We start from the raw sequence: 24,948 nt of genomic DNA, 5'->3' as shown, positions 1-24,948 counted from the left end.
TTTGTATGTGGTGCGGGATAGGGGTCTAGTTTCATTCTTCTGCATATGGATTTCCAGTTTTTCCAGCACTACTTATTGAATAGAATGTCCTTTCCTTAATGTATATTCTTGGTGTTTTTACTGATAATCAGCTGGCTGTAAATACACGTTGGAGTTCTTTATTCTGTTCCATTGGTCTTTGCATCTGTTTTATGCCAATAGTACGCTGTTTTGGTTACTACACCTTGGTAGCATAATTTGAATTCTGGTAGTGTGTTGCTTCCTGCTCTGTTCTTTTTGTTCAGTGTTGCTTTGGCTATTGAGGATCTTTTGTGGTTTTATACAAATTTCAGGATTTTTTTTTTCTATTTCTATGAAGAGAAAGCCACAGAGTCCTAAAATAATTCTGAAACTCATCATGACTTTCTTGCCTAAAAGATCTTGATTACAATCATGCCAAGTTTTGCTTTTGATTTAATCACTTGCTTGAGAAATACATAAACCCATACTCAAGATTAGTGCAGGCATGTCTCTGGCACCTATTTCTGATTCTATTCAAATTCCTAGAGATGTCAAAAATTACGTTAGGCCACCTGACAGGCTGTATCTAGTAGAGAGAAAATGATTTGTGAAAGCAGTGGGGCTATGTGCAATTGCTTTTTTTTTTTTCTTAAATATCACGTATTAGGTTGAAAACCTGCAATTGCAGCTTTCTGTAGAAATGGCAGAAGACAAACTAACATTTTTAAAGCGTTCTCATTTAGCTCTGATGAGCACCACACCCCTGATGTTCTTCTGATACTAAAATAATTTTCCTAGTGTAGTCTGAACTTTTTTAAAAAGACACGTAATCCAGAGTTTGTAACTCAAAATGAGTGCATCTACGAGGGATCGCAAGCCGTTTCTGGATTAAATTGCCAGCTAGCTAGCTAGCTAAGCAGGGGCGGTGAAAAAGACAATCTGCAGCCTAGGGAAGAAAACGCTTTTGCCTTGTTCTTATGTGTTTACGTTATATATTTCCCTAGAGCACGGCAGGACTTGGGGCTCAAATGGTACAACGGCTGGGGATCGCCATGGTGGCAATAAAAGCGTCCAGAGAGGACGGTAACAGGCAGGAACTCCAAAGGTCAGTCCCTGCAATTTAGGACTCAGCAATTTAGGTTGCAGAAAAAGAAAAGTAACCTAGCGTATTTGCCACTGGCAGTACCGGGAGACCGGGCGGGAAGCGCGCCAGTGCGCAGACTCCGCGGGCTCGCACAGGCGCACAAAAGAGGGGCAGGGGTGGCGCATTTGGGGCGCGGCGCCGGGGCTGGGGGCGCGGCGCCGGGGCTGGGGGCGCGGCGCCGGGGCTGGGGGCGCGGCGCCGGGGCTGGGGGCGGGGCGCCCCGCCTGGGGAGGGCTTCCTGTAGGCTGCTGGGCGGGAGCAAGGGGCTGCTCGGTCTCATTCAGGGCGTACTGAGGAGCGCCATGGCACTGCAGGGTATCTTGGTCTTGGAACTGGCCGGCCTGGCCCCGGGCCCGTTCTGTGCTATGGTCCTGGCGGACTTCGGGGCGCGGGTGGTGCGCGTGGAGCGGCCGGGCTCCCATTACGACGTGAGCCGCTTGGGCCGGGGCAAGCGCTCGCTGGCGCTGGACCTGAAGCAGCCGCGGGGAGCCGCTGTGCTGCGGCGTCTGTGCGCGCGGTCGGACGTGCTGCTGGAGCCCTTCCGCAGCGGTGAGCCCGGGCCCCGCGGGCTGCTCTGTGGAAGTTCCCGCGGAGGGGAGGGGGCCTGGCCATTCGATCCAGGCTGCACCCGCCACACCTTTGCCCTGTTGCCGCAAGAACCCTTGTCGGCCCCAGCCTTCTAGATGTTTTTGCCTCCTAGGGTATTGTTAGTGATCATTCATCCCCAACTTGATTGTCCAAAACTTGAGTTCTGAGATACTGCTGTTGCTGGGTTTCTCCTTTGGCCTCTCTGACTCCTTCCCAAGTTCCTCTTTTTTTTTTTTTTTTTTTTTTTTTTTGCTAAGAAACGCTCTGTATTTGCCTTTCTTAATTAATTGAGGGTCTTGAACCCTGGAAGAATCTAATGAAAGCCATAGGATTCCCCTCCTGGAAAACTGCATATAGGCGGTTTTTCGGCTACAGTTTTGGAGTGCTGTACCCTCAAGCCTTCCACGGACCCAGGCTTACGCTCCCTGCCTGAAACGCTGGCGTTCTAAGTCGCAGCATCTGCTACCTGGAGCCCCGTTACCCATTCCCATCATTTTCACCTTTTTGTAGACTTTCCCTTTCAGAACCGCAGACACTGGCATACACAGGTCCTGGGCATTGCCGTCAAGGCTGTCCGCCAGGCAGCTTCTACAAATCCCAAACTGAGCCTTTCCTTCTTCCTTCTAAAACAGCATCTCCACCTTCTGTATTATTTATTTCAGTGAATGCCTGAATCCGAAACTTGTACTTCATCATGGACTCCAGTTTTCCTTTCACCACATCCAATTTCAATGATTATCGATACAGTCATTTTGCTCTTTAGCCCACTCGGACTATTTCTCTCCATCCCTGCTGCAACTGCCTTGACATACGGGACACCAGGCTTATTTAAATGCGTTAACTCATTTAACCCTCATAGCCATATTTGAGGCTTGTAACAATAATGATTTAATAATTAAGATTATGTAATAATTTAAGAATGCTCCATTCAAGATGAAGGAGGCTTGTCCAAGGTCTTGTTATTAGGAGGAAGGTTGGCTGGGACTATGGATATAGCCTCTGGGTGAGGGATTGTGACTGGTGTTTATCTAGGTAGATGACCAGAGGTTTTCTGTGATTTATTTTAGCCTTAGGAAGGTAAAGACAGTGAGTTTATTATGTAATTTTGATTACTTTTAATTCCAGGAACCTTCAGGTGCAGGTTACCTGGGGTTTGTGCTATAAATATTATACTTGATAGCTTAAAAACTCTCAGGTCTTATTGTCACTAACCTCTCTTTCTACAGATGGGTGCTAAACTTTTTCATGAAGGTACTAATGCTAGGAACTTTAGCGCCTGTGGAAACAGATCAGGTGTGAATTCTGCAGGAGGAGATCATGAGCTGATAGGGAAGATAAGTGTATGGATGTACAAGCAAGTGCAGCTGAGGTGGGATGTGGTAAACACTGATGTGGTATAGAAAGAGAGAAAAGGGATTTACTAAAGGCATGAGACCCTGCTCTGGGGATTGAATAAATAGGCTTGGATAAACCTAGAGGGAAACAGGGATGTACCGGGAGAAATTACATCCTGGAAAGAAGCCACACATTCCAGAAATGGTGGCTTCAGTCTTTGGGGCCTTAACTGCTGTAAACATGCCATTAGCCCACAGCAAATGTTATTAATATTACTTGCAATAGTGCTATTTTGTTTGTCTCAGAGAAGGGATTATCTCCATCCTCAATTCATACTCTCTTAAGAAGATTGTTACTTTTCTCTTAAGGTGTCATGGAGAAACTCCAACTCGGCCCAGAGATTCTGCAGCGGGATAATCCAAGGCTTATTTATGCCAGGCTGACTGGATTTGGCCAGTCAGGAAGCTTCTCCCGGTTAGCTGGCCATGATATCAACTATTTGGCTTTGTCAGGTATGTTGAAAAAAAATTTAGTCTATACTTTTATTCCATCAAGATCTACAGGTATGTTGATTAACAATAATTTTTAAAGGTGAAGATTTAAATATTTATCAGAATCAGGAGAGCATGGGTGTTTAAAATGGATTGGTTTGGGTCTTGAAACAATCATTCTCAACCTTCCCTCACTCCACCCCTTAACACATTTGAAGGATAATACATGCCCGCTACCATCATTTATTTACTACATTTGTTGAGTCAGTTCTCAGACAAGCCCTGGCTAGGAATTAAGAGGCTTACTGGGTACTAGGGATGGTTGCTCTGTAGTGTGAAAGTGTTGACATAGTGCAATTCTGACAGCTACTTCGCCCCACCCCAAAATCTCTACCCACCATTTTGAGAATCATTGCCTGAGTCATTGTTTCAGACTTCTATGAGTGCTAGAAAAAGCCCATGGTTTTCAGGTCCTAGTATCACTTTATTAGTGTTTTTGCCTATGACAACATGTGAGATAGGCCTGATTCCAGAATTCTAAGAACTGTGTGTTATTGACTACAGGACGTTTCAGATTTTCTGTGAGTACACATTTAAAAGTTGAGGAAAGAAATGGGTAATAGAATTGGCTTTTCACATCTATTTAAAAATTAAATTCCTTTTCTTTTCTTGTGTACAAGTATTTTCTTGCATTTCTTTCTAATAAGAATGAAAGTGCATTTACTGGTTTAAAACCACAGAATAAATAAGCATTTTCTTTTCCAAAAGTGAGTGAGTGAAAACTTAGCAATATTTGAAAATTTTGGTTGGAAGAGGTTTTAGAAAGGAAAACAACAAAGCAAGGATCCCGTCTTGAGGGAAAGCCTGTTTATAAGTTTACTGACTATGCTCTTAGAAAAGTGATGTATACTAGCTTTCACTTAGATTATCTACTGGAGAGATTGCTTATTCCTCTAAGATGCTCACATATTTATTTTAAGAAGAGATTAAATTTAAAAGAGACATTCAATTTGTTTTTAATGATGTAGGTGTTCTCTCAAAAATTGGCAGAAATGGTGAGAATCCGTATGCCCCGCTGAATCTCCTGGCTGATTTTGCTGGTGGTGGTCTTATGTGTGTGTTGGGCATCATGATGGCTCTCTTTGAACGCACACGCTCTGGCAAGGGTCAGGTCATTGATGCAAATATGGTAAGTATTAATTGGGGTAGATGCCTGCCACTTGTCCCTAAGTTTAAGATACGGCTGCTTAAAATCTTTTTTTTTTTAAGAAGACAAGAGATAAATGACATTTGAAGTTTCAATCCAAGTTACCAAGATATCCTTTTCTTTTTAAAATAGCCTCATGTCCTTTATGTATCTGTTAGAATGTCATATTTTGATCATCTATTCTTGGAGTCAGTTCTGTAAACTTTCTGCGACTCATCTGATTCCTATGTTGTTTTAGGTTGGTGCAAAAGTACTTGCAGGTTTTGCCAAGTATTTGCCAACCTAAATATTTCAGCAATTTTCCCCAAGTATCTCTTGTGCTTAGTATATCATTTTCAAGCAGTCATCATTCAAACAAAGTTCAAGAAGTCTCCCTCAGCAGGTAGAGAAAATTCTTAGGGATGCTGAGGTGAAATGGACCTCCCCGTCTAAACGTTCCTGCTGTGTTTTGCAGGGGATGCTCTGATATCATAGCGCTTCTGTTTGTTCACTGTCATCCACTGAGTGCTTGCCTCATGTTCTGCTGAGCACATTCCCTGTGTGATTTCTTCTTCTTCTCAAAACTGCATTTGTAATGCATTGTTGTTTTAAAGAGGAGGGAATGGAAGCATAGCCATTTGCTCAAGATTTCACAGCTAGTGGGTAAGAGAGCCCACTCCAGCACCACCACTGCATGTTTGCATTTTCACAGAAATTTGGAGGTAGGACGGAGAATAGATTTGAGGAGACAAGACTGGAGGTAGAGAGACCAATTACTGGGTTATTGCTGAAGGGATCAGGGCAAGTACTAAAGCAGTTAATAGTAGAGTTGGTTTGCATTGAAGGGACATTTGAGATATAAAATTGCTGGGAATTGGTAGTGGACTGACAGGGAGCGAAGAGGGAGAAGTTAAGGCTGGCCCCCAGGTTTCTGGCTTGGATGACCTGCTAGTGTCCTGAAGGAGGACTGCTGGACACAGTGGTCAGAGCATAGAGTGGCAGCTGACTACCTCCATCAGAGCTCTGCCATTTACTAGCTCTGTGATCTTGGGCAAGTTATTTAACCTCTCTGTGCTGTAGTTTCCTTTGTAAAATGAGATAATAATGACATCCTCCTCATAGCATTGTTAGATGCTATGAGAATTCAATGAGTTCATCCATTGTTCAGTATGGGAACAGTGCTTGGCGTACAGTGGGCCCTCTGTTAAAGTTTGTCATAGTGATTATTTTCACTAGAAGAAAATGAACTCAGTTTTGGTCATTTCAATTTTGAAGTGCCTTTGAGATATCCAGGTGGGATACTTGAGGTTAGGGACTGGAAACAGATTTCAGAGTCATTTGGGAGCCATATGAGACTATGCGATCCACTAGGAAAGGGGACAGAACACTGGCATTTAAGGAATGCGTAGGCAGAGAAGAGAAGCAAGGGCTGAGGACAGCTAAGGAGAGAAGCAGAATGGAGTGTTGTCATGGAAACCAAAGAAAGGAATGGTCAGAGGGTCAAATGTTGGTGGATACCTCAAGAGTTTAGAGACTGAGAGTGTCAACTGAATTGGGTCCTTGATGATCTTCACAAAATCCATTTTCTACCAGAAACCCCTCATCTCCAAAGCTTCAGCCTGCACTTCCTTCTCTTCATGGTGAATCATGACCCGCCCTGTACTGAATATGTACCTCTGGGACACTGTCATCAGGGCACATCTCACACTTTCCTGTGTGCCCTCTCTGAAGTGTATACCAGCGGCAGGGGAGCGTGGTTGATCTTTTGTGGGCCAGCTCTTGGCGTAGTCATGGCCTAGTCGCTGCATGAGATAGCAGCACCGGCTTTATACCAGTACCCGCCAAACTCAAGACTGGTACCTTCCACAGGGCTTCTGTGATCCACACAACTTCCTGAGGGAGACGTGCTACTGTCATTGGCATTGAAGACTTGAAGGCTCGGAGAGGTTAACTGCCTTCCTCTAAAGCAGATGACGGGAAAGGGTCCAAAGCACTGCCTGAGGCGGTTGGACCCTAAAGCCACTGCTTTCAACAACTTCCCCTGCTGCCCCATGGGCATGGTCCCTGGAGTCCAAAAGGAATGAACTAAGAGCAGAAATGGAACCTTGGGAGTGTTAAGGAGAATTTCAGGCTAGATACTTCTCTAGTAATAATTTGAATAATTTACTGAAGAGATGCAATTGAGTATCATCAAATATAAATAAAAGGTGATTGCTGCTTTCAGCAGAATGTAGCTAATCAGAATTATATAATGATTAGAAGATGGTAAGGTTGGCTGGGCATGGTGGCTCACACCTGTAATCGCAGCACTTTGGGAGGCCGAGGTGGGCGGATCACCTGAGGTCAGGAGTTTGAGACCAGCCTGGCCAACATGGTGAAACCCCATCTCTATTAAAATACAAAAAATTAGCTGGGCTTGGTGGTACGCATCTGTAGTACCACTACCTGGAAGGCTGAGGCATGAGAATTGCTTGAACCCAGGAGGCAGAGGTTGCAGTGAGCCGAGATCACATCACTGCACTCCAGCCTGGGTAACAGAGTAAGACCCTGCCTCAAAATAAATAAATAATATAAAGAAGTTAGTAAGGTTTTAGGGTATGTGAAAATGTTGTCATCTTTCTTCTGGGCTCATATTTCCATTAGGGGATAGCAAGTATTTGCTAATTACTTAAGGCTAAAAGAATCAGTAAATCATAGTCATTACTTCATCACTAGGAACCGTTGTGGCACAGGCAATTGTAGAAGCTGATTGGGAGAGGCAGATACCTTCTAATAGGCCGGAAGTTTTCACATTGTTTAGCAGCACAATTCCAGACCTGGGCCTGCCTGTGAAGAGCTGGAGTCTGCCTTATTGTAGTGCTGCTTCCTTGGAAACTGTGGTTAAGATAACTCTGGAATATGGAGTGTGTTTTGCTGTATTTACAGTCAATCTGGGCCCACATGAGGAGCACATTGTTGTTAAATTAACTGTAGCATAAAGCTGCCCCCTTACATATTTTAAGTTCCACCTAAAGGTTTCTCTTACATAGTGAGCTGTGACCTAACTGGATGTGTAAACAGACTGTAACCTACTTTTGTAATAAGCAGCAAGTCTCAGCCAATCACAGCTGCCGTACTTCAACCCATCACAGGCGGCCAGCTGTTCAAACCGTGTTCAAACAAGGCAAAGGCCCAGTTGTAACCAGTCTGGCTGGCTGTTTCTGTACCTCACTTCTGTTTTCTCTACATTGCTTTCCATTTTCTGTCCATATGTCCTCTCTGGCCACAGGACTACACTAGTCACTCTGAACCTAGTCTGGTTCCACAGACTGCCCAATTCGTGAGTCATTCTTTGCTCAAACTCTTCAATTAATTTATCTAAAGTTTTTCTTTTAACAGTATCAAAGGTTGGTGGCAAATTGAGGCTGCAGTTTCCCTGTGTCAGGGGGCTCTCGACTGTGGCCTGCATGGTGTATGAGTAATGGGGCAAGAGAAGCCGTGTGCCAGGGTAGCCACTGCCAGGCCTTAGGATGAGACGAGGAGGGTTCCTGCTGTATTTCTTGGCCTGTACCCGACGCTGATGCTAAGGATTGAACCAGAGCTTGTTTTTGTCCTGAGTAGGCCCAACTGGACCTGTAACTGTTAACACGTCTATTTTTCAGCAATCTCATTAGGACATTCAACATATAAAAGAGATTAAAGGGGTATTTTATTAGCATAAAACATTTTATGTTTACGTACTCAATATTTATATATTATTTTGTCAGACCAGTGAAGCTGTTCTGAACACGAGCACTGGAAGTTAGAGTTTATGGGTGATTGTCTCATCACTTTCAGTATTCAGTTTATTACTATATTTCGTTTTGACCGGGAGTCTGAGGCAGGAGAATCGCTTGAACCCTGGAGGCGGAGGTTGCAGTGAGCTGAGATTGTGCCACTGCACTCCAACCTGGGCAAAAGAGTGATACTCCATTTAAAAAAAGAAAAAAAAAAAAAACGTACATTTTTAAAAACTTGCTTAAAATTTCAGATTGCATTTCATTTATGATGAAGCAAAACAAAAACGTTTTCTTTCCAGGTCAACTCACTACAGTGTCTAAAAACTTCTCACATTCTTTGGCCTGAACATGAAAGTCAAATAAACAGTATTCAGAACTCTCTGCTGAAACTCTCTCTTGCACTGTATGACAAGCTAGCTCACTTCCAGTTCATCTGTTATTGCCCTATTGATTTGGCATTAGGCTCTGAGAGAAACAAAGCTTGAGCGGAAAGCAGGCACTTGCTTGTTGAAGGTGCTAACTTGTTGGTTTTGTATGAGTAAGCACAAATTAAGAGGGGAGGAGAACCATGCAGAGCAAAAGTTTTCCTTAATAGTGTTTCAAATACAAGGTAATATTTATGCAAAATTGGAAGGAAAAGCTGTATTTTTTTTTTTTTTTTTTTTTGAGACGGAGTCTCGCTCTGTCACCCAGGCTGGAGTGCGGTGGCCGGATCTCTGCTCACTGCAAGCTCCGCCTGCCGGGTTTACGCCATTCTCCTGGCTCAGCCTCCCAAGTAGCTGGGACTACAGGCACTCGCCACCTCGCCCGGCTAGTTTTTTGTACTTTTTAGTAGAGACGGGGTTTCACCGTGTTAGCCAGGATGGTCTTGATCTCATGACCTCGTGATCCTCCCGTCTCGGCCTCCCAAAGTGCTGGGATTACAGGCTTGAGCCACCGCGCCCGGCCGAAAAGCTGTATTTTAAAGTCTAGCAACAAATGTTAATGAGTTGAGGCTCTGATGAGTCAGAATTTGGTATAGGATACATTTAAATATGTGCTTAAATAACAAACATAAAATATATTTAAAATAGTGCACATATATATGCATATGTGTATATATATGTGTGTGTATGTGTATAAATGTGGAACTCTAATTAATCTCTGTAATCCAGCCTCAAAGAAAGGCACTGCCGTAGGCCACTTACATGAACTCAGCTATTTGGTGATAATAAGTGTCATAGCCATAAATTCAGTTGTGTATGAAGTTTCAAGTTAAAAGGGAAAATTGGATATATCCAAAGATACATTTTGTGGTTGTTTCACAGCCAGTAACTGAGAAATTGCTAGCAGCTGGAACGAGGTCTCCTCTGTTGGTAACTTTGAAGACAAGGATGTTTTGAGGGCCTTCTCCCTTGGATGCTGGAGACATTAGGCTTATAAAAGACATAAAGATCAGAGCATGGTCCTCTTCAAATAGACCAGTGCCTCCAGCCTTTGAGTTTGAGCCTTGTGGTAATTGTACTTTACCGTGTAATTGCTTCAGGACTCAGTGGGAAGGTGGCATTCCCAAACCGGTTTACCTGGACTCAGAAAATGCACATACCTGCCATCCGTATTGTTAGTTTATTTTATAACTTTCTAGTGATTATGAAATATAACATATATTAAATACTCAAATACAGTTTTCTTGGGATTGGAATGGAGCTAGAACAAGCCAAATTTTACTGTTATGAGATTTACCTTTAAAATGTGCTATGGTTCTTATATCTGTGTGTGTTTATAGGTATGGAGATCAGGAGATGCATTTTAAAAAGCTCTTTTAATTTTTAACTTTTTATCTTGGCAGTTTTTAACATTGTAAAAAGTAGAGAGAATAGTACAGTGATCTTCCATGTACCCTCACCTAGCTAAAAATTACCAGCATTTTGCCAATCTTATTAGAAATGGAGAACAAAAGTCATTCCTTCTAAGTCTTACAGTATTTTCAGAACTGAATAGTGCAGCCAATTGCTATTCTAATACAAACTGCTCTAACTCACTTTCTGGAAATACCAGAGAAGTTGTATAATTAAGTAGAATCTTCGTATGCTCTAAGATAAGAATTTTTATGCAAATATTTTTTTAACTTGAATAGGAGAAATTGTTCATGCTTTGACACTTGAGTTATCTGGATTTGTTTTGTATTCTGTTTTCTCAAAGGTGGAAGGAACAGCATATTTAAGTTCTTTTCTGTGGAAAACTCAGAAATCAAGTCTGTGGGAAGCACCTCGAGGACAGAACATATTGGATGGTGGAGCACCTTTCTATACGACTTACAGGACAGCAGATGGGGAATTCATGGCTGTTGGAGCAATAGAACCCCAGTTCTACGAGCTGCTGATCAAAGGTAAGTAAACTTCATGTGTCTCCCTCAGCTCCCCTTTTGCTGTAGATGTTCTTTGGTTCTATTTTAAAGACTTTTGGAATCTATGATGTCTTTTATTATATAGCCACTTTCAAATTAATCTAATTATAGCCATCAGTATAATGTGGGGCATTTTCCATGGCTTTTAAATTGACCAGCAGTCTTACTAGTCTATAAAATGGCTGAGGGTTTTAAAAATAATAACCCCTTTTGTAGGATGTTCGGTGCTTTCATTTCACTGCTTGTGTTGGATAATCTTGCCCGTGTGTGCCCAGATCTTACTCTTCCCTAGAAATGATCTGCCCACATTGGTTGCTTTCCATTCAATATTCTACCAGCTGTTATTCCTTGGTAGATGTCCCTTATGGCACTTCAATGTCAGAAGTCACCAGAGCATGGAAAGATTTTGGCAAAAGAGATTCTGTTAGAATATGTTACTATATCACTATGCCTTTGCAGATTACCTGTCTTGCAGATTCTTGCCTTCTTGGCAAGTTGCCATAAATTAGCAAGAAAATTTGGGATCTCTTCTTCTCTAATTAAGTAATTGGATGGGAGTCATTTTGTTCCTGAGAAATGTTTGAATTTAAAATTCGCTCTATAAATAATGTAGAATCTAAGAAGTTTCAGAATATACTCTGAAGTGGTGTGAAAGCTGATCACAGTGCATTTACCTTTCTACTACAAGTTTCAGGTTTCATTGTTATGTTTGGTAACTTTTCAGATGCATATACTAAAAGTTATTTGTATATAGCTGGAATGATTTTTTTTAATTTTTCAAATTTTTGATGTGTTCTCATCTGATGGAATAATTGTGTTTGCAAGCAACTGAAAGCATTTTATGATTAAACATACTAACTTCACCTATTCAAATATAGTTGGAAAAACTATAGAAGAACAGAATGGTTTATCTAGATCAAAAAGGGTACCTCTCTGTCCAGAAATTAAAAAGCTTGCCTTTCGTCACTGCTCCAAATAAATTGGAAGCTCTGGCTGCTCATGATGCTCTGGCGGAGCTCTGTGGAGCCATGAACACTACCAACTGCAGTCTGACGAAGACAGCAGACCAGTTCTGGTCCTTGGCCAGGTCTGGGAGAACTGACCTTGCTGAAAATGCAACAGGAAGCAGTATCGTGCCAGGCGAGGCAAACCCTACTCAGTGTGAAGCGATGACCATCGTTGCAGCCCAAGTCATGGGGTACGGTGTGGCTGTAACTGTTGGAGGTAGCAGTGGCCATATTGAGTTGGATGTTTGCAAGCCAATGATGATTAAAAACTTAGTGTTACACTCAGGCTGCTGGGGGATGCTTCAGTTTCCTTCACAGAAAACTGCATAGAGGGAATCCAGACCAATACAGAAAGGATCAAGAAGCTAATGAAGAAGTCGCTAATGTTGGTGACAGCTCTCAACCCTCATATAGAGTATGACAAAGCAGCAGAGATTGCTAAGACAACACCCCAAAATGGATCGACCATAAAGGAGACTGCCGTTGAACTTGGCTGTCTCACAGCAGAGAAGTTGGATGAATGGGTAAAACCTAAGGACATGCTGGGTCCAAAGTGACTTAAATAAGTTTTAATGAAAATAAATGTGTAAAATTTTAAAACAGTACTGCACATTTTAAATAATTCAATGTGACAACCTCCCAGGACTCCTCAGGACCTCAGTCCTGCACTTGTTATTGTTGCTGTTTGTTTAATGATTTTCTTAAATTAAATCTATATTCTTTGGCGTGTGCAGCCACCGAAGTCAACTGTGTTAGCTTCAGCTAATGATTGGACAGAAATGTCCTTAAATGCCTTTTTTTTGTTTGCTTGTTTGTTTTAATCTGGGGGACAGGATCTCGCTTTGTTGCCCAGGCTGGAATGCAGTGGTGTGATCATAGCCAACTGCAGCCTTGAACTCCGGGGTGCAAGCGATCCTCCTGCTTCAGTCTCCCAAGTAGCTGGGACTACAGGCACACATGACCACACCTGGCTAATTTTTTATTTTTTGTAGAAACAGAATCTTGCTATTTTGCTCAGGCTGATCTTGAACTCCTGATCTCAAGCGATCCTCCTGCCTCAGCCTCCCAAAGTACTGGGATTTCAGGCACGAGCCACTGTGGCCCTTAAATGCCTTGAACCAATAAATCTCCCATCTTTTTCTGAAGCGCTACGTGCCTTAACTTCTTGCTTGTGAAGAGCCTCAAGGTCAGCCAGAGGTGAGAGAGGAGGGCCTTTTCAGATCTCTCCCGGGCATTCACAGTGTCTTGCACGTGGGCATGTGTGTGGCCTTCTCAGGAGGTGTAAAAAAAATTCTCAGGAATATGTTGGAGCTTTTCAAAGCCCCCTATGGATATACCATTCCCCAGTTTTTTCCTTTTAAGTTTTTTGGTCAGCATCTCATTAGCTGCAATAAGTAATACCACCTAAGACAGCTGTGATAAAATAATGCCTTTTTTTTTTTTTTTTTATCAGCATTTTAGGGCTAGAGCAAAGTGAGCTCTGAGTTAGATCACAGAAAGACAAGCCCTGAGAATGGAGCCTTTCAGGGACCTGCCCGACAGGCTAAATAATGACAGTTCTCTGGGGATGGTGTTTTTGGGGGAAGCTCCAAACTTATTTTCCTCCTCTCGGGTCTCTTCTCCTGCTGGTTTTCAGAACTGACCAGAGTTGAGGGGAAGTTGCTTTTCAAGGCTACCACAGGGAGAGGGATGAAATTGGCACAAGTTCTAACACCACAAAGCTCACTGGTCTTACTGAGATTCAGCTGTTTTTCTTGAATAAATGCTCCTTGGATTGCTACAAGCTTTTAATTTCCAGAATTATGAAAAAGTTAATTCTCACAGTTGTTGTTAGTGTTCTCATTGCTTTAACACAGGTTTTTGAAGGCTCTCATTCTGCCACTCTGGAAGTTAACTCCCTTCCTTGATGTATCCTGTTATTTTAAAACATATACGGTAGTCCTCTCTTATCTTTAGGGGATGCATTGCAAGATCCCCAGTGGATGCCTGAAACTGCAGATAGTACTAAACCTGATTGCTGTCAATTGGAAGATGTTTCTATTTATGTCTTCTACCCACAAAATTAATGCATTTTCCATCTGTATTAAGCACTTACCATGTACTATAGCTATAACTTTTCAGTTTGAGTTGTGACAGCAAAACTAGCATGAATTTATTTTTCCTTCTCCCCTTCTTCATAATCTCATGAATATAAGATTCATTCTTAACCATCAATTTTAGCAACCTCAGCTTACAAGTTTTATTCTTCCCCTAAGCTGAGAGCTTTCACCTTTTCACCCAAGGGAAGCACTTTAGGCTTCTCTTTGGCATATCCACATTGCTAGCATCACCTTCACCTACAACCTTTGCGGCCCTTAGGAAGTGAAATAAGGGTTACTTGAACACAAGCACTGCAATATTGCAGCAGTCAACCTGATAACCTAGTTGGCTACTAAGTGACTAATGGATTGGTAGCCCCACAGTGTGGATAGGATGGACGTGATTCATGTCCAGGGCAGGATAGAGCAGAACGCTGCGAGGTTTCATCATGCATCATGCTACTCAGAACAGCATGCAGTTTAAATTTATGAATTGTTTATTTCTGGAATTTTTCATTCAATATTTTCAGACCACGGTTGACTGTGGGTAACTGAAACCACAGAAAGCCAAACCTCAGATGAAGAAGGACTGCTGTATGTGTGGAGCAGACTCGTTTTTCACATCCACACTTCACCTCAATGAATAAGCCTTTCTGGAAACACTGAAAATGAAACAAGACAGCATTTTTCTAGCAAGGTCATCGTGCCAACGCCTTAACTCCTGATCACCTTCTCCTGGGTGTTCTTCTGCTGAGTTTAAACTTTGTAACTCCCCTGATATTTTTACAGCCCCCTCTTTTTGCATCCATAGCCTTTTATGGTATCCTTAACCCTCATCTCCCTTCAAAGTTTACGTAGGATCCTTAGCTGACAGATGGCTTGTGCTCTAGGAGATAGCATGTTAAATCACCTTGCACTTTATCTACCTAGTCCATGCCAAAATGCCTCAGCATTATCTCTCTTTTATAAGATTTATTTACAAAAATACTACTTTTACTAATCACATATGCATTTCTTCTCTCTCAAGTCCTACTGGACAAACCTCCACATCTGTAATAATTTTTTGAGGGCCGGGTGCGATGGCTATGCCTGTAATTCCAGCACTTTTGGAGGCTGAGGCAGGTGGATCACTTGAGGTCAGGAGTTCAAGATCAGCCTGGGCAACATGGTGAAACCCCGTCTTTACTAGAAATACAAAAATTAGCCAGGTATAGTGGCACATGTCTGTAATCCCAGCTGCTCGGGAGGCTGAGGCACGAGAATCACTTGAACCTGGGAGGGGGAGGTTGCAGTACACTGAGGTCGCATCACTGCCCTCCAGCCTGGGTGACAGAGCGAGACTATGTATCAGAACAACAACAACAATAATAATAATAATTTTTGAGGTAGTACTAATTACATACCTAATTTACTTCCCTTTGTGTTTTAGATCTTTGAGACCATACTTTAATTTATATCTTCAGTTTCTGAACATAAGTATGCAAAGTCTTTTTAAAGTACATACTCTGCTGCATCCCTGCTATTTTCTAGGACAAAAAAATCTGAAAACACTGAGAATTTTATGACATTTTGAGATAGCAAGGTTCTTATAGTACAATCAGGTAAGCAATAGATAATTTTCAAAAGCTGTTTTATCAGGAGATAGTTTTCAAAAGCTGGGTGATCTCTGTCACCCAGGCTGGAGTGCAGTGGCATGATCTCGGCTCACTGCAACCTTTGCCTCCTGGGTTCAAGTGATTCTCCTGCCTCAGCCTCCTGAGTAGCTGGAATTACAGGTGCCTATCACCATGCCCGGCTAATTTTTGTATTTTTAATAGAGATGGAGTTTCACCATGTTGACCAGGCTGGTCTTGAACTCCTGACCTCAAGTGATCTGCCCCCCCCCTTAGCTTCCCATAGGGCTGGGATTAGAAGTGTGAGCCACCACTCCTGGCCTTCAAATTATTATTTCTAAAAAATACAAAATAACAATTGTTGGCAAGGGTATGAGGAAACGAAACACTTGTGTACTACCAATGAGAATGTAAAGTGGTGTAGCCACTGTCAAAAACAGCATGGCATTTCCTCAGAAAATTATACATAGAATTGTATGATCTAGCAGTTCCACTTCTAAGTATATAACCAAAAGAATTGGAGGCAGTGACTCAAACAGATATTTGTATATCTGTGTTCATAGTGACATTATTCACAATAGCCAAGAGGTAGAAGCAACTCAAGTATCCATCAACAGATGAATGGGTGAATAAAATGTGGTACAGACATAAAATGGAATGTGTTTCAGCCTGAAAAAAAACAAGAAAATTTCAACACATTACAACAGAGATGAATCTTAAAGACATTTGCTGAGTGAAATAAGTCAGTCACCAAAGGGCAAATAATATATGATTCCACTATGTGAACTATCTAAAGTGGTCAAATTCATAGAGACAGAAAGTAGAATGAATGGTGGTTGCCAGGGGCTGTGGGGAGGTAGGAGCTGGAGTTAATGTTTAATAGGTTCAAAGTTTCTGTTTGAAAAGATGAAAAAGTTCAGGAGTTGTGTGGTACAGATGGACGGTGGTGACAGCTGTAAAGCAGTATGAGTGTACTTAATGCCCTAGTACTGTGCACCAAAAAATGGCTGAAATGGTAGACTTTATATATATTTTACCACAATTTTCAAAAATGAAATAAAAATTTAAAATTATATGTTTGCTAGGAAAAAAATAAGCAATACAGATTTTAAACAGTAAGAAGGGAAAATTTTCCTTTGTTCTTCCACTTTGGGAAAATTTGGGATGTGGCCTTCAAGAATTTTTATTGTACATATACAAATGCACAATTATTCTATTCTATTTTATTTTTTGAGACAGGCTCTTAAACTGTTGCCTAGGCTTGAGTGCAGTGGCACAAACATCCTGCTTCAGCCTCCCGTGTAGCTATGACCACAGGCCTGTGCCACTATGCCTGGCTAACTTTTTGATTTTTTTGTAGAGATACGGTCTTACTGTGTTGCCCAGGTTAGTCTTGAACTCCTGGGCTCAAGTGATCTTCCTGCCTCAGCCTTCCAAAGTGCTGGGATTACAGGCATGAGCCACAACACCCAGCAATTATTTTCTGTTTTACAATTTATAATTTATATATATATATAATTATATAAATTTATAATTTATAGCTTTTTATACAATATAGCAAAGACATTCTTTCATGTCAGTACAAAAGATCTTTACCCTCACCCATTTTATGTAGCAGCCATATCATATTTTTTACCTGCCTGTACTAAAATTTATATAACCAATTCCCTATGCAAGTTCATTTACATTTTTTCCAATTTTTCATTATAAAAGTAATGTTTATGGCTGGATGCAGTGGCTCACGCCTGTAATCCCAACACTTCGGGAGGCCGAGGCAGGCGGATCACGAGGTCAGGAGTTTGAGACCAGCTCAGCAAACATAGTGAAACCCCATCTCTACTAAAAAATACAAAAAAAATTAGCCAGGCATGGTGACAGGTACCTGTAATCCCAGCTACTTGGGAGGCTGAGGCAGGAGAATCGCTTGAACCCGGGAGGCAGAGGTTGCAGTGAGCCGAGATCGTGCCATTGCAGTCCAGCCCGGGCAATAGTGGGAGACTCTGTCTTAAATAAATAAATAATAGGGGCGCTGAGGTGGGAGAATGACATGAACGCGGGAGGCGGAGCTTCGAGTAAGCCGAGATCGCGCCACTGCACTCCAGCCTGGGTGACAGAGTGAGACTCCGTCTCAATAATAATAATAATAATAATAATAAAATAATGTTTACAATTGCCATCCTGGACATATATCATTGAATACTTACAACATGAATTTTGACTGCTTACTATATACTTAATATTATAAAGCAGTAAAGTTTATGGCATGTACTTAAAAGAATAAGCATTTTTTGTAGTCGTGTGTCGGGGGCGGGGGGTAGTTTTTTTGAAATCAAAACATGCTTTCCCAAGTTTTAAATGGTATCTGAATCCCCAGGCTAGTTCCTGGAAATCTATTTGACTTAAAATACCAGAAATTTCATAGTGATTTTACCATAACAACTAGCCAGAATCTATAACTGTATTTATACAATTATGGATTCTGAGACTTGGGACTGGATTCCAAGTTCCATATTGGAGTGTCAGGAGCACAGCAAACAGCTCACCTTAAACCACTGGTGTTCAATCCTGTGGCCTTGGTCAGGGTCATGGGCAGGATGGGAGATGGTGGGCTGCGAAGCCATGGTAGACAATGGGAGAATTGGGGTGTTAGAGGTAGGGTAGTATCTGGGGACTTTTGATTTCTAGTATTTTTCTAGCATACAAACTATGACCTGTGTAGTCTCAACTATAAAGTTAAAGAGAGAACATATTGGCTGCAGCTTTACTCAGTGTTATGATTCTGATCACAGTCTGATAAAAAGCAACTGTTTTTAAAAGCATGTGAAGATCACTACTTTTTGCTCGTTGCTCATTTTATGTGCCTTTCACTCACAGAGTTCAGGGCAATCAAGAAAGAACAAGTGAAAGATATCCTGTAGATTATAGTGATAACCTGAAACTATGGCCTCCTATCCATCCTGGTATTTGAATGGGACTGGTGGTTACAGAAGAAAATGTACTTATATATTCCACAGGAGACTGCTTACAAAAATCTGGAACTGTGTTAGTTCTTCTTATTTCCTCATAGTCCTCAAAACCTTAAGAAGAGGCTTCAGTATTTATGTCTTCTTACCTCTATAGGGACTTTACCATCTTCAGAGCAACTTAAAATTAGCCTTGATTGTCAACATGCTAGAGAAGGAAGGTATTCTATAGGTGAGGATTATTCAATTAACTTGGCTAAACTTACACACAGTGTTATGCATAAAGAAAGGGCCTTTCGTTATCATTTGACACTTAGCCATGCACTTTTAAAAACCTGCTTATAGAAGAAAAGGGACATTTGCACCAACTATTGTAAAGTGGCCCTGCTCTTTGGGTATAATTTAATCAGCACTGGAGTTTGGGCATGTCTGCAGGGGTAGGCCCACATAGTCAGTAAAGGAAACACAGACGGGGTCAAGAGCTAGAGAGGCCACTTTTCCTGTTAAATCCCCAGGTAGCTGCTGTCATGATCTCTGCACTGTGGTCTTGATGGGCCCTTCAAGTTCCTTTCATGCCGGAGAGGAGTCTGCATGCCCCACTGTTGACTGGCTGGCTAATAAGTTTCTGTTTTGTTTGTTATAGGAACAATTTGCATGAGTCTTTGGTTACCTTACAAGTCCTTTATCCTAGTACAAAGCCCTTTGGGGCTCTTTTATTTTAAAAATGTATGTATATATGTATATATGTATGTATATATGTATGTATATATGGATGGATGGATGGATGGATGGATTGGTGGATGGATGATGGATGATGGGGGTCTTGCTGTGTCGCCCAGGCTAGGCCTTGAACTCCTGGGCTCAAGCAATCCTCCAGCCTCAGCCTCTTGAGTAGCTTTCACTATACTCATGCCATCACTCCTGGCCATTCTAGCTCTTTTATTTTAACAAATGAAGATAAATGAATGTATTTATAAAATTGCAATCCTGAATTAAATAATTTGTCTTCAGGCTTCTTCCTTGGAAACTGAGATGGTCATGTATAAAATTGTTCATATTTTTTATAAGGTTTGAATACATTATAGAGAATAGGGAGTTATTTTAACTCAGTATGACTGGCTAATAACATCCTGGGGAAATTTTTTTTCAAAATCTACTCAGAGGTAGGAAATCAATTTCTGGAAACCAGACCATTGAGAACAGACCACTTTTGATGAAATATGAATGATAAAATCTTGGTGGTGACAAGTCTGACTACCTCTGCCCTCTCCAGCCTTTGACTCCAACCTTAAACTGACTTTACATTTTTTTCTCTTGACTCATTTGAGAAGCCCTTATAGAACATTTTATTTTGCATAGTACAGTGGGCTCAGCATTCATTTTTATTGATTATAATAGCTCTGTTCAAAGCATGATAATTTAAGAAATTGTATTTTTCCTCAGGACTTGGACTAAAGTCTGATGAACTTCCCAATCAGATGAGCATGGATGATTGGCCAGAAATGAAGAAGAAGTTTGCAGCTGTATTTGCAAAGAAGACAAAGGCAGAGTGGTGTCAAATCTTTGATGGCACAGATGCCTGTGTGACTCCGGTTCTGACTTTAGAGGAGGTGGTTCATCATGATCACATCAAGGAACGGGGCTCGTTTATCACCAATGAGGAGCAGAGCATGAGCCCCCGCCCTGCACCTCTGCTGTCAAACACCCCAGCCATCCCTTCTTTCAAAAGGGATCCTTTTGTAGGAGAACACACTGAGGAGATACTTGACGAATTTGGATTCAGCCGCGAAGAGATTGATCAGCTTAAGTCAGATAAAATCATTGAAAGTAATAAGGTAAAAGCTAGCCTCTAACTTCCAGGCCCACAGCTCAAGTGAATTTGAATACTGCATTTAAAGTGTAGAGTAACACATAACATTGTATGCATAGAAACATGGAGGAACAGTATTGCAGTGTCCTACCACTCTAATCAAGAAAAGAATTACAGACTCTGATTCTACAGTGATGATTGAATTCTAAAAATGGTTATCATTAGGGCTTTTGATTTATAAATACTTTGGGTATTTATACTAAACTGTGGTAGTTATTCTGCCTTCCAGTTTGCTTGATATAATCTATTGATATTAAGATTCTTGACTTATATTTTGAATGAGTTAATATATCATAATTTATGAAATAAAGCTTTCTTTTTCCCTAAAGTGTACTTGTCCTTTTAAGTTTGTACAACGCTAAGAAAACCCTTTAAATACCATTTAAATAGGATTTTGTAACGCTTCTAAGAAAACCCTTTAAATACCATTTAAATAGCATTTTGTGAATCTTTGAAATATGTTTGGCTCTATTGTTTACCAAAATGAATGTCCTTAAATAGAGAAGTCTGACCATTTTAATTTGACAGGAAATCATTCAGTCAGTGTCTTTGAATGGGAATGTTGGCAGATGATCTCCGGGTTTCTGGCAGATAACTCCCACCCCTCTGTCTAACCCTCTCTGCTGAGAGCCGGCCTTCTCTGTGCAGCTGCCTGTTAGCCTCACTGACATGCCTCTTTTTCTCAGATTGTGCCATCATCTGCGTCCTGCCAGGCAAGTCTTTCTCTCTCACAAGTCTCCTGCTTCCATTCCCACCATGCCTATCTCTGCCCTCATAGGTCCTCAGCTTATCCTTACTTCACTGAGGCCACTGCCCAATTGCCCCCCTGCAGAGAGTCCTTTCCTAGCCTCTGTCTAAAATGGCAGCCACCTAATCACTTGCCATCCCCTCTCCCTATGTTGTTTTTCTTTGTACCATATATCACTACTGACATATATGCTTATTAACCCCAGTCTCCCCTCCCACCCCCGCCAGCCCACCAACACACACTAGAATGGGAGCTTTATGAGGGATTTTGTATGTTTCGTTCATTGTAAAATCCCTAGTTCCTAGAATAGTGCCAAGTGCATAGCAGAAACTTAGTAAATATGTATTAAATGAATACATCTCAAGAGTGAAGTGCTGTCAATTCTACTTTAACAGCACTTGAATCCATTCCCTCTGCCTATCCCCCATTGCACTTTTCATTCAGGCCCCTCTTATCTCTTCCCAAGACTCCAGTTCAGTTGCCCTATCAGCCTTGACCTCTAGTATCATTGCCTTATTATTATTATCATGTTACTCCACTGGGTATGTTTTTGATACCACACTGAATTTTCAGTCCTGCAAAAATCTTTTGGTGGTCTTTTTTCCTACAGAGTAGAATATAAACTCATTTACGTAGCATATCAAACCTTTACTTACAACAAGACTTCTATCTAGCTGTCCAGGCCCATCCCTGTCCTCCTGTTCCCCAGGACTTACATTGGACTACCTGAAATTCCTAACTATGCTATGGTCTCTCTTGTTTCCATTCCTTTCTATATACTGCACCATTATTTTCCAGGACTATCAAGACCCCTTTGCTCCAGTCTGTTGATCTAGCAAACTCAGACTGGGCTGGAACACAGCCTTCTTTGTGAAACTTCCTGTGCTTCTCAGCCCTAGGGTAGTTTTGTACAGTGATTATGAGTTGCAGAGTCAGAAGGGCCTTGGGTTCAAATCTCACTGTATCATTGTGATGTCTAAGACAATGCCTGTGAAGTGCCTAAACATCCTAGGTGCTCAGTGTTAGCTTGTATTGTTAAAGCCCTTTCTATGTTTCCATCTCACTTCATACACATCTGCAAGGATAGTAATTGCCTTTACTATACTTTACAAAATTATTCACTAGGCCATATGTTCCCAGAGTAATGGCTCTAGCAGGCAAAATAATTACTTGGAGATACTGTTAAAACAGATTCCTGAGCCCCTTTCCAGAGATTCTACAGCAATGGGTCTAGGGTAAGAACCGTGAATGTGCATTTCCACCAAGCTTCCAGGTGATTATGATTCTGGTTCAATGACTACACTTTGAGTAGCACTATCCTAATGGATATTAACCAAATCTTTTAACCTTGGTTACTTTTATAATAGGTGCTCAAAAAAATAGCTGTTCAATCGACCAGTGAGGGAAAGGATAAAAGCAAGTTGGCAAAAAATCTGTAAATAAACAGGCTAGCTTAGAGCATTGATTTCTGTAATTAGTTGACTTTACACAAAATGTTCAAATGAAAAATTGGTTTTTGTAGGTTGTGAACTTTTAAAGGGTGAATATATAAAAGCAAGGTTAGTAGCTTTTGTTAGTGACCCACACTTTCCTTTTTCTGAAGAGTCTAAGACCCTGTGCAAAAAAATGTTACACCTCTATTTTTCAGTTAACTTTTGACAAGCTGTAGATTTAGAAATAAGTAAAGGGGACAGGTAAGGAGAAAATAGGAAGTTTTAAGGAGAGTGGAAGAGAAGGAGGCAGTTGAAGGTGGCAAATTCTAGTGAAAGAATGATATATTCTTGAAGACATTGATATGCACTTATTTACATTCTTGATTCTACAATGTAGGAAATGGTGAAATGCCACAAACTGTATGGTGATAAATAAAAGTCACATGAAACAGGGTGATAGGCTGCATCCAGGCCTTTAGTCTTGGTGTTCATGATATCCCTGTAAGCACATTCGAACTTTAGCAACAATTGCATCACACTATGTAATTTGCAAAATAGTTTCACCTATATTGAATCAGAATGCCTTCAACTGCAAAACACAATATCCAAAATAATGAGGAAACGTGTTGGCTCACTACCTAGAGTCCAGAGGGACGGTCAGTTTTAGGGTTGCCTGTGTCTAGTCACTCGGGCCTGTTTCCCTGCGGTTTTCTGGGCTGTCAGCTTTCCATTCTCCATGTGTTTGATTTCTCCTCAGGCTAGTAGCAAGTTCTGGATCTTATACCCACACACAGCAATATCCAGAAATAAAGATCTCAGGAGCCCCCAGTGAGTCGTCTTGTGTCTCCTTGGACTGAGTTAAGTTAGAAGCCTTTCTTATACCAATCTTTGAAAAAGAAGACAAGCTAACAATGAGCACCTAGTTTTATGTCTTTACATAAAACCAGCCTGCTCCCGGAGCTTCCCTGGATTCAACTTCCTAAAGGCATGTGATGAAGGGGAAGATTCCACAATCTAATCCAGGTGCCATCAGAGTAGAGGGAGTAGAGAATGGATGTTGCGTAGGCCATCAATAAGGTTCATTATGCGCAGGATCTCAACTGTCCTTCAGCAATCAATTGTAAGGGGAAGGTGGGGCAGTTTTCTTCATTTTACAGATGAGAAAACAGAGACTCAGAAGGGTTTCTTAATTCATGTTTCCCTTAGCGCCTCGGTAATTTTTTCATGGTGGCTTAGGCCAAATTAAATATGTAACCATTCAATTTATAAATAATTAGGTCCCAACAAATTAAATATTTATGTCCTACCAACTTATTAGCTGTTTAAATATATAATACACATAAAAGAAAATATATTTTTCATTTCTGTTTCATTGTTAATCACAACTACTTACTAAGGAGATGTATGCACCTATTGGACAGTGTGCAACTTCTCACCTGGAATGGGATTGGACACTGCTGCCATCACTTTCTGCTGCATGTTAATGTCCATATAGTACTTGCTTTTCTATCAGACTGACTGGGAAACCCAGTCTCACAAAAATATGAAATTATCAGAAGGATTATAGTGCAATCTTATGTTGAAGGTATGAACTACCTCATTAATAGTTCATGTGATGTCTGACAGATGTTGAGTTTCATTATGTTAATGTGTTCAAATTTTTAAATATTCTGAGATACTCTTGTGAGGTCACTCTAATGCCCTGGGTGCCTTGGCACAGTTTTAGAAATTATTTGCTCAGGAATATGCAACTAGGAAGAGGCAGAATCAGAGTTTAAGCTTTCATATTCTGGCCTTCCGTCTTGTTCGTCAACCATTTTTAGGAACTTTCCCATAAGGTTATGTTTTCCAGCCCAGGCATGGAGGATCACTTGAGGTCAAGAGTTCAAGACCAGCCTGGGGAATATAGCTGGACCTCCATTTCTACAAAATAAAAATAAAAAAATTATCCAGGTATGGAGCTGTGTGCCTGTAGTCCTAGCTACTTAAGGGTGGGGCAGGAGGATCACTTGAGCCCAGGAGTTTGAGGCCACAGTGAATTAGGATTGCGCCACTGCACTCTAGCCCAGGCAACAGAACAATACCCTGTCTCTAAATAAATAAATAACTAAATAATAAAAAGATTGCTTTCCCTACAACTCAGACTTTTCATTTGAACTCAGAGTCCAGCAAGGAAAATATAACCCACTTGAAATCTTTAAAACGGAGGAAATTTAATATAAAGAATTCCACTGGTGATTAAAGAGCAGAGAAGCCCAGGAGATATCGAGGCAACCCTGATACGAACAAAACTAGGAAGCCAGGACTACTCCTATGAATGCAGGGGTGATGGGAAAGCTGGTGTTACC

The 24,948-nt window shown here is 41.3% G+C and overlaps 1 protein-coding gene across 3 annotated transcripts; it reads left to right on the top strand.

Moving 5' to 3' along the window:
* The first annotated feature begins 1,237 nt into the window (after positions 1–1,237).
* AMACR (alpha-methylacyl-CoA racemase) lies at positions 1,238–20,747 on the top strand. Of its 3 annotated transcripts, none has more exons than NM_001266997.1 (5): positions 1,374–1,693; positions 3,436–3,579; positions 4,587–4,747; positions 10,684–10,870; positions 19,993–20,684. In NM_001266997.1, exons 1-5 carry the CDS (start codon positions 1,447–1,449, stop codon positions 20,400–20,402), a joined length of 1,149 nt encoding a protein of 382 aa, NP_001253926.1. In that variant the 5' UTR covers positions 1,374–1,446; the 3' UTR covers positions 20,403–20,684. The 3 variants fall into 3 exon arrangements, with proteins under 3 accessions (XP_014995288.1, NP_001253926.1, XP_028704962.1); XM_028849129.2 differs by lacking the exon at positions 1,374–1,693 and adding an exon at positions 2,837–3,025 and having other exon boundaries at positions 19,993–20,747; XM_015139802.3 differs by lacking the exon at positions 4,587–4,747 and having other exon boundaries at positions 1,238–1,693; positions 19,993–20,747.
* Positions 20,748–24,948: the final 4,201 nt, after the last annotated feature.

The sequence above is a fragment of the Macaca mulatta genome, chromosome 6 (assembly GCF_049350105.2).
Source record: "Macaca mulatta isolate MMU2019108-1 chromosome 6, T2T-MMU8v2.0, whole genome shotgun sequence".
Taxonomy (NCBI): Eukaryota; Metazoa; Chordata; class Mammalia; order Primates; family Cercopithecidae; genus Macaca; species Macaca mulatta.
This window is presented reverse-complemented; position numbering and strand designations above follow the sequence as displayed.

Bases quoted from the DNA above. Each gene is read 5' to 3' on its own strand.
- AMACR (NM_001266997.1), top strand. From the start codon at position 1,447: ATGGCACTGCAGGGTATCTTGGTCTTGGAACTGGCCGGCCTGGCCCCG. The intron at 3,580-4,586 runs GTATGTTGAAAA...TTAATGATGTAG, and splicing joins CAACTATTTGGCTTTGTCAG to GTGTTCTCTCAAAAATTGGC. The intron at 10,871-19,992 runs GTAAGTAAACTT...ATTTTTCCTCAG, and splicing joins CTACGAGCTGCTGATCAAAG to GACTTGGACTAAAGTCTGAT.